Source organism: Brachypodium distachyon, chromosome 4 (genome assembly GCF_000005505.3).
Source record: "Brachypodium distachyon strain Bd21 chromosome 4, Brachypodium_distachyon_v3.0, whole genome shotgun sequence".
NCBI lineage: Eukaryota > Viridiplantae > Streptophyta > Magnoliopsida > Poales > Poaceae > Brachypodium > Brachypodium distachyon.
The window spans coordinates 6,889,348-6,901,887 of record NC_016134.3 but is presented as its reverse complement, the minus strand read 5'-3'; the positions used below and the strand labels follow the sequence as shown (position 1 = coordinate 6,901,887).

The 12,540-nt window shown below is 40.6% G+C and overlaps 1 protein-coding gene across 1 annotated transcript; it reads left to right on the top strand.

Annotated features, from left to right (window-relative positions):
• The first annotated feature begins 1,950 nt into the window (after positions 1 to 1,950).
• On the top strand, positions 1,951 to 6,885 carry LOC112268786. The gene is made up of 14 exons (XM_024454908.1): positions 1,951 to 2,107; positions 2,208 to 2,258; positions 3,161 to 3,898; positions 4,006 to 4,149; positions 4,228 to 4,440; positions 4,526 to 4,714; positions 4,791 to 4,851; positions 4,923 to 5,021; positions 5,094 to 5,517; positions 5,597 to 5,792; positions 5,873 to 5,967; positions 6,126 to 6,380; positions 6,465 to 6,540; positions 6,617 to 6,885. Exons 3-14 carry the CDS (start codon positions 3,161 to 3,163, stop codon positions 6,728 to 6,730), a joined length of 2,604 nt encoding a protein of 867 aa, XP_024310676.1. The 5' UTR covers positions 1,951 to 2,107; positions 2,208 to 2,258; the 3' UTR covers positions 6,731 to 6,885.
• The last annotated feature ends 5,655 nt before the right edge of the window (positions 6,886 to 12,540 follow it).

Here is a 12,540-nt window from a genome sequence, read left to right as displayed (position 1 = left end):
CGATATTAACACTCATCTGATGAGAGTTTTTGCAAAGATGCCACATAAAGTGATGTACCTTCGGTGGGCAGGGAAGTTTACAAACTTTTTTTCTAAACATCCTTTCTCCACGGAGTTATGCAATTTTTCATACCTCTTGAATATACTCCCTTCGTTCCAAAATGTGGAGCATATAACTTTTGTTGACCATCAAATTTTCCAATCTTATAACAAAATAACAATAACTAAGATATCAAATGAAGATTAGTAGATTCATTTTGAAATATATTTTCAGTTTATCTTGGGTTAACACTACATGTGTTGATATTTTTTGGGGCAACATTTGTTGGTTCAACATGCCAACAAGGCTTGGTAAACCTACGTGGCACCTAGAAAAGGAGCTATGTGGGATAAAAGATAGAAGACGAGGGTGCTAGAAGCAAAAAGAGAAGGCATGTGTGGATAGGTCATATGGTTCACCATGGACCATGTGCCATCCCCTCATGACATAACCCACCATGAGTCATGGACTAATAGATTACGCCCTCATGCGCCTAGTCTATATATATAAACCCCCAAGGAGTCATATATCATTCACTCACAACTTAAGTAAACTCAATGGCAGAGGATTAGAGACCTTTCGGCCACTACACCACTGCATAGAATCCCCGACAGGCAAGCTGGTAGGGCAAACCACTCTCGGTGACAGAATGTTGGTCGTGAACTGGTTTTGCCGACCAACCTATTCTGTCACCGAAAGTCATGTCGGCAAAGGCCTTTGCCGACCAACATTTCTTTACCGACCGACTAGTTGTCGCTATTGTGAAACCTTTCCTGACCAACAGTTTCTTTCCCGACCGACCGTCTTTTCCCGATAGTCCTTTCCCGACAGTCAGTGTGATGGCATGCCTTTTGCCGACCAACCATGCGTTGAGGCTACTACAACCCTTTGCCGACCAACTGTCTAATGGCATTCATTTTGCCGACTAACTCTTGGATGCCACTGCACCAACCTACTATACACTGATCTTCTCTTTGTAGTATACACAGAACTAAGCCGTACCCGCAGGATCGACCATACCTATTTGAAAAAAAACATCGATCTTCTCTTATAAGGCCGTCGTATATTTGACAAAGTATGTAGTATACGACGGCCTTATAAGAGAAGATCAGTGTATATTTGACAATGGCCGTTGTATACTACATACTTTACGCATATACTACCTACTATACTAAGTAATGCTCTACAACAACTAAGTAACAACTCATCCTCCAATTGTGAATGTAGTTGTTTCTAGACTTGGTACTCGTGTGGTAACATTTTTCTAGAAGAAACGATATCTTTCTCTTTTCTCTTCTTTTGGCATCCACATCATCAATGTATTGCCATGTCAAGTTTCAGTAACGGCTGATTCACCTTGTTGGAGATGTTCTTATGGCGTTATTATTTCTTTTTACATGGTAACGTTTAGGGCATGCACAACGGTAGATAAACCTGATTTACACGTTATATTTATGAGAGAAGACGATACAACATGTCATACAAAAGGCAGGGACGTAGACATCATGTAATCCTGAACCCAATGGAATGAAGGTAATCCTTTTATAATTGCTATTTGTCCACTCTTTATAACTAGTTTGAACCCTTTTATCTATGGACGAGACTATGCAGCGACCGTGCCCACCCTAATCTACCGTGCGGCGCTCCAGTCCGATCCCGCGCGCGTGATCACTCGTGTGCGCATTTGCACGCCAAACCTCTCGGTGCGCTTTGTGGCATTTGCTCCCACCGTGTGTACCGTCCATCCGGACAGTTCGGCCGATCCTGCGGTCCCGAAAAACCGAGTTTCTGAGCCGGCCTGTTCACTGACGTGACCATTTTCGTAGGCCTGTTACTGACCCACTTTATGTCCTGTCTCGTCATATGCCCCACCATCATGTCAGATTGCTGTTCTTCCCGCTCTCTCTCCATGTTGTGCGATATTTCTCCCCGCCCGCTCTCTCTCCTCCATTGTTGTTCTTCATTCACTCTTCTGACCGAACGTCCGGTTCTTCTTCTTCCATTTGCTCACCCTGTTTCTTCGGCCGCCCTTCATTGCTTCATGTGGTACTCCTGAAATCTAAAGAGGTACCTCCCTGTCTACCCATCCGTGTTGTACTCCTCTTTCCTCGTCGATCTGTGCTCACTGCCTTTCCTGATTTGAAATCGATCTTTCCGTTTTCTGTAGGATGTGATTTCGAGAATCATAAGCGCGGCTGACAATATAAGTGAATTAAAGGTACGTCCCAGAGTAGTGTTGTTCGGTGCTTATTAACAAGTGTGTTCCAACTTGCCTTCCTGTCTTCGTCATCTACTTTCTTCTACATCTACTTAAATGTACTACTTCTTGTACATCTACTTTCTTGTTCTACATGTACTCCTTGTTTTCTGCTTCCATGTACTTGGTTCTTCCATGTAACTGATGTTCTGTTCTTTCTTTCCATGTACTTTCCGTACTTACATGTACTTGCTGTCTTCTTCTCGCATTTACCTGTTATTTTCCCGTTATGTTCAAACATGTAATGTTCAATGTACTTGCTGTTCTGTTCTACCTGTGCTTTCCAAATATAACAGGTTAAATCCTACGATTGTTACTACATAGTAAGCACATGTACTTCCTCTTCAAGTATTTCATCTAGTTGTCCTCCTACAAGTACTTCAATTCATGGTATCATCTAATAGCCTTCTTCGCAATAGACTTATATTTCCAAACATACGATTATTACCGCCGCGTACTTCCTGTCTTCTTCTCGCATGTATGTACTTGTTGTTTCTGTTCTACCATGGTGCTTTCCAAATAGCACATCTTAAATCCTACGATTGTTACTACATCTTCACGTTAGCCTGTAACAGCAAGTACTTCAATCCATGCTATCATCTAATAGCGTCCGTTCCAATGGAATTACATGTACAAGTAGTTCAACCCTACGATTATTACTGCTTACCTAATCAGCACATGTACTTCCATCTTATTGTCCGGCTGCATGTACTTGCTGTTCTGTTCTGCCATGTAATTCTACAAATAGTTGCACCTTCTCTGCTACAAGTACATACACATAATGTTATCGTATTTGCTATGTCCTTCTCTTCCTCCTATTCAATAATTCAATCATATGAACTAACATGTTCTCCCTTTAGCAGATGCAGGGACATGCAGACACTCAGCTTTCTTCTGCCTCTGAATATGACAGCAACGATGATAATCAAGTTTCTTCAAGTTCTAAGTCCGCAACATCCAGAACTTCTGCGAAGACATTGTACTGGATTATCAAAATTTTTAATGAAGTCAAGAGGCAGTGTGTTAGGGAGATAGGATTTGGTGGCACACTTGAAATTCCACTATGGAATTCAATTAGTCGTATCTTTAGTACCTGGCTGCTTGCTAATGTTGACTGCACCAACCTTGCAATCGTTGTTGACAAATTGCGTATGCTCCCATTTGTACCGGAAGATGTCAACAGGGCTTTTGGTGTTCCGTGTGGAACCCGTGATGTGCTTGGACCAGAAACAAGAATCTCTAACACCGCGTTGGCGTACATTAGGGAACAAGCCGGCATTCCTGGCAACAAAGTGAGCCTGAAAGATGCGGAGAGAATTGTTCTTATGGAACTAACGGCTGACAGCACTCGACTGGAGAAGGATTCTTTCAAGATGGCATACGTCATCATTGTTATGGGTCACATGCTATCACCTTCAACAAAGTACGATCATGTCAACGCTGATTTCCTTGGTGCATTACGATGTACAGAGGAGATAGGACAATACAATTGGTGTGCATACATTATTAAAGGTATCATTGATGCTGCTAACAAAGTACAAGATGACATCACCAAGAACAGAGTTGTTTCCAACATTGCAGGTGCTCACATATTCCTTCAGGTACATCCACTACACAATACTTATAAATGTGCATATATGTACCTTCAGGTCTACATTTAATACATTCTGCGTTCAACAACACTAAATTCTATTCATACAACATGTAGGTGCACTATCTGGATAACCTCTTGCTTGGACCACTTCAACCCAAAAAGAACATTTTCCCTCGATGTAAGGTGTTTCCAACAGATGTAATAAACAAACTAATCTTGGCGGATACCAAACCTGGAGGTGGATATGGTGCATGCAAGGTAACATGGGTACATGTCCTAAATTCATTTCTAAAACATGCTAACATGTTCTTACGTTCTGCTCATTTTCTCTGATAGTTCAACGCGAGAGGTATATCCATCGCTCCCACGCCATCAACCAGTCATATTGTCGCCGCAGCATCAACTATTAATCCGCTGAAAAACCAGATGGGTGCAACACCGGCTACGTCAGCGCCGCTTTTTTCCAATGTACCGCCAACCTATTCCGCAACTGCTGCGCTGACTGCTGCCACCTTGCCACGATTCCTCAGGGAAAAGTACCCGCAATTGGTAAGACAGGATGGACCTTATTCCAATATAGTTCAAAACATGTGCATTCTTTTCAAAATATGACGTGCTAACTCTTGTACTGCAGAACAACACAGCCCTTGCAGACGCATTCAAGCAGTACAATGCTAACATGACCAGAGCAATGAATGAGAGGCATTCAGCTGAGAAAAACAGTACACTACAACAGAATTTATGGCTCGCTGATAAGGTCTTAAGATTCATTAGTTCTCATAGTACAGGCAATCAACTGTATTGTCGAATGTCAGGACTGAAGGTACATTTCAGTTATCTCATCCAACTAAATATTTAAACGCTCCAACTTCATACTTCGTCTCCCAATGTGTATGTAGCATCGTCATAGCTCTGCCCAGATAGAAGGGACTCAAAAGACTCATGCATATGAAACTGAAGGTACAAAACACACTCAATGAGCTCTAATATACTCAACAGAACATGCGTAACTTATTGATTCTGTTCTCTAGCTGACAGCAAGGACCGTGCGATAGAATCAACACCCAAGAGGTCCTCACCTACAGTCAATAATGCAAGTTCCATTAAGAAATGTAAATCTGATGCCTCAGGTACCATCATTAAATCTATTAATCTTCATACGGTTTAGATTCCACAATTCATTTATTCTCCTTGTACAATAGATTCCACAAGAAGTTGCTTCAAGGACATGGATTTTGATCCACCTTCCTTTGATCTCGGAGTCGACACGATGAAAACTCTCACACCACAAAATATTACATCATTCGCAGCTTCCAACGACGATTCAACGAAAACACCTCCCCCACCAGCGCCGACATGTACACCATGTTCTCCTGCTGCTACTAGAGCTTGCATGGAAGTCGTTATGGCTGACCTGATCCTCAGAACTGACAATGTAGACTGTCCTGAGAGCAAGGTCTTGTTTGGTCATTTCTCTGCATCCCCACCGGACAAACGACGGACCAGAAAAGGCGTTTTTGCCCCATCTCCTTGGTCAGAAGGGTACATACATCCGAAACCACCTGGTGACTTAATGGTTAGTCTTATGGATTGGATCAGTGACGCGGGGTTACAGTACATGAAGATGTAAACACTACTTTCACTACTCTGTCTTCATTCATATTTATTTATGTGCAATCAGTTCATAAGCAAATGTTGCCTGCAGCAAATGGATGACAAGCGAATTCCCTCGGTACATCTTTGTACCTGGGAGTGAAATCAGGGATCAAATTGTACGTTCAACCAATCTGGACTTTGAACTCTGTGACCTACTGCTAAGAAGGTTCACTCAGCTAGATACTATGATGGAACCGAACAGCAGCAAGTTTCGTTGGCGTCATATCCTCGAAAGTGATTTTTCGGTACTTCCTCTGCTTTCTGCACAATCCACATTAACCAATGTACCTACACAACAGTGCTAACAGTTTCAATTGTCAGGTAGCTGTTCTCTCAGGCAATGATGTCACCGCACTCGTATCAGTCCGCCAACAATTCATCAGCGAACAAGTTAGGTACAACATGTCATGCACCCGCATGGTACGTAATCCACAAAATTTGTATACTTTATATACTACTTGAGATCTTGTACGCACATGGTACTTTCATTGCTACTTCACATGTACTTGTCAAATGGTACTTTCAGTTATCTACTGCACAGCTCATTTGACTGGGTTCTCCTTACAATTTTTCCCTAGTTTGCCGTACCTTCGTTCCTCGAAGGATATTTGGTGTGCCTATATCTTTGACATGAAGGAAGAAATCATTCATGTTCTCGATCCATTCCTCCAACAAGACCCTGTTGGCAAAATGAAAGACTTGCATATACACACATCTGGTCTACTTCATTACAAACTCTTCGACTGCCTCAACAACTTCTTTGAGAACTGGAATCCTACAAAAAAGGATTGGCCTCTTGTTTTTCCTATCCTCACAAACGACAAATTCAGGAAGTAAGTACGAGCAATTGGGTCCTACCTAATATGGACATTGCTTGCAATTAATACATTGTATACTGACAATGACATGAAATGTAGAGAACAGAGTGGACTTTGTATGTTGCACTGTCTTCGTAATTACAATGGGGATGAGCTAGAACAACCACTCACATTGGTACGTTTCTAATCCATTGAATTTCATTCTTTACATCTTATGCCCAACAACATTGAATGTTTCCCTTCTTTTGCAGAAAGGGTACTCAAGGCTGCAACACACATTCCTCTATGAAATCCTCACTATCGAGAAGAACAAGACCAGACTTCCAGTACCTGTGTTGAAGATCATTGGTGAACCGAAAGATTGATCACATCCTGCTTGTTGTAATCAATGTACCTAAGATGGCGTGTAACTAAGTGCCATGGTGACACTGCCTTTTGTGAACGTGCTGCCTAAGACCTGCTATTGTCCTCTGTTGTTCGTACTGTCAGTACCTACTAATCACATTTCCTTCCAAGTGCATCTTCCATTGTCTAAATGTCTTTCAAATAACTAATGGGTGGGGGGCAATTACGGCAAAACTCATTAGATGGAACCAAGTAAACTGCTTTCTAATAACAAACAAACCAACCGCAACACTAGCTGCAACATTTCTATCCGGTACACTTTCCACGACTGTTCTGACCCGCTTTTACTAATTCCATTGTTTGTACTTCCATGTACTTAGTAAGATACATCTCTATGCTCATTAACTTTCCAATTATATGAATGCCTCAATTCTTCAATTCCTACAATTTACATGTACATCCACTACTTCATGTTCTATATTCCAGGTCACATGTACTTCCATGTACTTTGTGACCTCGAACTTCTTCTGTCTTCTCCTATCACAAGCTTATTCTATCTCTTGGAGATTTAGTTCTGCCATACGGTCTTACAGCTACCTGTGATAAAGGTACTTCCGTTTGTGAAATCATATGTGATGTGTAACATTGGCAAGTGTTTTAGATGAAACATTGATGTGGATACTTTGGATAATATGGATATTTAAGTGATGACATGTATCTTGTTTGGACTTAGTGCTTTGCTAGTGGTGTGCTGATCCATTAGTTTCTTATGTGAAAACATGGCGTGAGTTGTGTGAAACTTACCCTGAGTCAAGTCGTGGACTTGTGCTCGTACTGGTTATTTGTGTGTTCGCTTTCAGGTGTTGCCGGAGCTAGAAGAACGTGGTCGATGACGGGATCGAGAGACGAAGCTTGGGAAGCTGAGGTCGAGGATCAAGGTCATGCGGGACGTTCGTGCGAAGGAACAATGGAAGTGAAGGCTACGATGATCCGGAAGGGCACCGGTTTGTCGTATGTTGTTTATACCGGAGATGTACGGTATTGGAGATATTCGATACGTGATGGTCGAGTTTTGAAGACATCACAAGAAGAGTTGATGGCATGAAGTGACATCGAGGTGAAGATATGTAGGTCCAGCCGTGGCTGGATGAGAGCTGTTTAAAGATTAAACAGTAGCGTCATTAAGATGGCGTCGGATGGAAAAGTGATCCACATGAAAGTTGTGCGCGTCGTCGAGACGAACAACTTTGATTTTGGAGTCATCTCAATCCGAGGTCGTATGCGGGCCCCACGGGCAAAATACTGACCGGGACAGAGGAGTCCGTGTTGGATTCGGATTCGGTTTAGGCTTGCGAATTTTCCCTTATAAATAGAGGGCATCCTAGCTAGGGTTTTAGCAAGGACGTGAGGGAACTCAAAGCTTTGGATCTAGATCAATTCTTGGAGAGTTCTTGGATGCATGGTTGCATCTTTTGTAATCGATCGACATCGTTGCAATAAAGAGATTCGTTGGCGGTGTCATCTCTGTTCTTCTCGGATCTTCGTGAAATCTTCGTGCTAGATCTTTCTAATACTTTGGTGCAGGTTCATCACAAGTTCATAATACTTTGCTGCAGTTTTATCACGAGATCAAGAGAAGATTGCGATTAATTTATCTTTCTTGTTATTCCTCGAAATTGGTTTTAGGTTAATCCTCGTAACTTTCTGTCAGCTGTTACTATTTTGATCATATCTTTTGATTGGTAAGTCCGATTGAGCTGATTCTTGTTGGGTTGGTTAGATAATTTTAATACCTTTCTTTTCCATACTCATACATATTTTTTGGTTCATCCAATCAAAAGTTACGGCTGTTTTACTATCACGGACAGAAAGGTGATTTAGGGTTTGAACTTTCGGGAAAAGTTTTAATTTGCTTCCGCGCAATCATTCACCCCCCCTCTGATTGCCTATCTCGATCTCACAATTGGTATCAGAGCAAGGTTTCTCTAATCTATCTTAACCGGTTGATTAGACTTGCTAGATATGGATAGGTATTCTACCAAACCCTGTGTGTTCGATGGTGTTGATTTTCAGTTTTGGAAGGCGAAGATGAAGGCATACATCATGGCACAAAGTTACGCCATATGGGAGAAGATCGCCAAGCCCTATGAGCTTCCCGCGGACAATGCGATCACACCAATAAATTTGGTCCACGTGGAGAACAACTACAAGGCGAGGAACTATATCATCCAAGGTCTACAACGAAGTGACTTCGACCGTGTCGCTCACCTTGCATCCGCTCATGAGGTATGGAACGCACTTTGTAGTTATCATGAAGGTTCAAACTCTGTTAAGGAGGTGCGTCAAGACATGTACAAAAAGGAGTACATGAGATTTGAGATGAATACAAGTGAATCTTTGGATGAATTCTTTGCACGCTTTAATAAAATTCTCAGCAACTTACGTGCATTAGGTGTTACTTATACTGATGCTGAGGCTTCTAGGCAACTTTTGAGTGCATTAGATATGTCCAGATGGGAGATGAAAGTTACATCTATTAGAGAATCTACTGTCATGAGCACACTTACACTTGATATTCTGTACTCAAAATTGAAAACTCATGAATTAGATATTCTTGCTAGGAGAACCGGTTCCAAATCAATTGCACTTGTTACTAACCCTGGCAGATCTAATGATGGTACTTCTATATATTGTTATGCTCTGTCTTCATTGTCTCAACTAACTGATGAACAGCTAGAGCAATACCCAGAGGAAGAATTGGCACTCCTCACCTCTTGTTTTACACGTGCCCTGCAAAATGTTCGTTCAAGGAAGAGAGGTGGGAACAATGCTCCAAGGTGCTTTGAATGTGGTGATCCAAATCACTTTCGCCAAAATTGTCCTAAATTCTTATCCAAGATGTCGAAAGAAGAAAATGGGGAGGACAAGAAGAAGAAGCGCCCCTTCAACATCAAGAATAAAAAGAGGGGCGACTTTGCTCGAGCGGTGGCTCACAGTATTTTCTCTGTAATCAATGAATATGGTGAACCATGCTTGAGTGATGTGGATATCGAGTCTGATGAAGATGATGCATCCAAAGGAAAGCGCGACATTAATGGGATGTGTCTTATGGCTAGCAATAAGAGTGCTACCTCCCGTGATGACTACGACAGTGACAGCAACAGTGAGGTAGAACTCTCTTATGATGAATTACTTAAAAGTGCTAGTAAATTGAGTTCTTTGCTTGATCATGCTACTAAAAGAATTAAGAAATATGACTTGAAAATTGCATCCTTGAATTCTGAAATTACTAAACTTAAGTCTATGATTCCTGATGATGATTCTTGCAAGTCTTGTGATTCTATATATTCTGAGCTTACCTCTTTGCGTTCTATTCATGATAATACTCTTGATAAGCTTAGAGTTGCATTAGAAAACAATGAGAAACCTATTGTGCATAAACGTAAACATATTAATCATGCTAGCATGGATACTTCTGATTTGACAGATTCAACTTCTTGTAATAATTGTCATATTCTTGAATTGAAGTTGAAAGATGCAAATGCTAGGGTTTCTCATGTTGAAAATGCTTTACATATCCAAGAGGTTTCTTTGTGCGCTAATTGTAAAAGTGGAAAACAAATCATTGATGGTGTTTGTGATAATTGTATTGCCTTGTCTCATCAAGTTAATTATTTACACGCATCTTTGCAGAAATTTTCTAGTGGGCACAAAAATCTGAATATGATTTTAGATAAGTCTAAAGTGAGTAAAAACAAGACCGGCCTCGGTTTTAATACACATGCTCATTTTAAGGCTAATCCACCCACTATTGTTAAGTCACTTGGTAATGGAATTTTTGAAACATCTAACAAGCCAACCAATGTGATTTTTAAATCTGCCGGCATCATGTCTAATGATACTTCAACAATTGCAAATGTAGGTCATATATCACATGCTAAACCTGGAAGTAGGTACACTTGCAGTTATTGTAATAAACCTGGACATGGTGTAGGTTCTTGTTTTAGACTAGCTAGAGTAATTAAAAAGGAAAGAAAACAAGCTAGATCTAATTCCTTCAAGGCACGTTATGCTCATGATAAAACTACTACTCCCCGTTATGTGCCTAGGGTGAATGTTTCACCTTCCGTTTCAACTTGCACGAGATACATACAATCTGTCCCAATGTATAAAGAAACTCGTGCTCTGCCTACTCGTCGTGTATCTCAGTACTGGATACCTAAAAGCTTTTTATCTAACCCCAGTACGGAGATCTCGGCATGTGTTTGTTGTTTGTAGGCACTTCACTTGAGGAAGGGGAACATATGGCTAGTGGATTCCAGTTGTTCTCGTCACATGACCGGTGATAAAAATTGGTTCTCCTCCCTCACACGTGCATCTCGGGCTGAAAGTATAATTTATGGAGATGCTTGTACCTCTACTGTTGTGGCGAAAGTCTTCTTATTCGTAATGCAGGAACATATGTTCAGGGGGAGGAAATATGTTTAGAGGTCACACCCTTATTGCTGCACGTTGGGTATTATGTTATTTTTCGCAACAAGGCTCGGTTTCAAGCTTCTCCACGTACATCACATTTACAAGCTGTCAAGAGGATTTTCAGGTATCTACATGGCACCCAATCTTTTGGCATTTGGCTTTCTGCTTCCTCTAGTATCATATTGCGTGCATTTTCGGATGCTGATTTTGGCGGTTGTAGAATTGATAGAAAGAGTACATCTGGTACATGCTTATTTTTGGGTGATTCTTTAGTACTTTGGTCTTCTAAGAAACAAAGTTCTGTTGCACAGTCTACTGCTGAAAGTGAATATGTAGCTACTGCTTGCTGTTGCTCACAGATTTTATGGATAATAGCTACAATGAAAGATTATGGGGTTATTTTAGAAAGTGTACCACTTTATTGTGATAACACTAGTGCTATATGTATTGCTAAAAACCCAGTGCAACATTCTAGAACTAAGCACATAGATATAAGATATCATTTTCTTAGAGATCATGTTGAAAAAGAAAATGTTGTGCTCAACTTTATAGATACCGAACGTCAATTGGCAGACATTTTTACTAAACCATTGGATTCTTCTCGGTTTGCTTTTCTTCGAGGTGAACTTGGAGTAATCAAACCATACGGGATGGTTTGAGGGGGAGTTTGTTCTTCGTGTACGATACTTGCTTCTTTTTCGTTCTTTTATCTTTAATAAATAAAAAATCTGAAAAAGTAATGAGCATTGTATTCCATCCTGAAATGACATTTTTGCAACCACGTTTATGTTTTGAGGACATTGTCATTTTATATGTATCCTCGTATGAAATAGTCTATCACATGATTTCTAATACGAATGATAACTTGAACTAAATCTTGTCATGGTTAAACTTTGTTAGCTATTTTGGTCTTGGATATTTAATTACTAGCAATGATGAAAATATAATGGTATCAAGGTTCCAAATATACAAAGACACGTGGTGTCAAGCAATTTTTACTAAATAAATATGCCAATGTCGCACTACATCTTCACGAGACTGCTTACCATTGCACTTTGGTATGAACTTGGAAGTTGCTGTGTTTATTGAAACCTGTGTCTTAAGCTTGTGATTGCTTACCATTTGCCTTAAGCTTCTGATTGTTAATCATTGCACTTTGGACATAGGCTTGGCATGGTGTTTTAAATATAGGCTTGACAAGGTTGAATTGACTTGGTATATAAATTCAAATGAAAATAAATATTATGCTTTTATAAAGTGCTATGTTTAATGTAATGTGTTGCAAGCTATTTTGTATTCAAGTATTGATGTAGTTGACAAGGGGAGACCATGTCTTGCAATAAATCGTAACCAT

Excerpts from the sequence above, each read along its gene's own strand:
- LOC112268786 (XM_024454908.1), top strand. The coding sequence starts at position 3,161 with ATGCAGGGACATGCAGACACTCAGCTTTCTTCTGCCTCTGAATATGAC. Across the intron at positions 5,793-5,872 it reads TCCTCGAAAGTGATTTTTCG|CTGTTCTCTCAGGCAATGAT; the intron begins GTACTTCCTCTG and ends ATTGTCAGGTAG. Across the intron at positions 5,968-6,125 it reads ACATGTCATGCACCCGCATG|TTTGCCGTACCTTCGTTCCT; the intron begins GTACGTAATCCA and ends ATTTTTCCCTAG.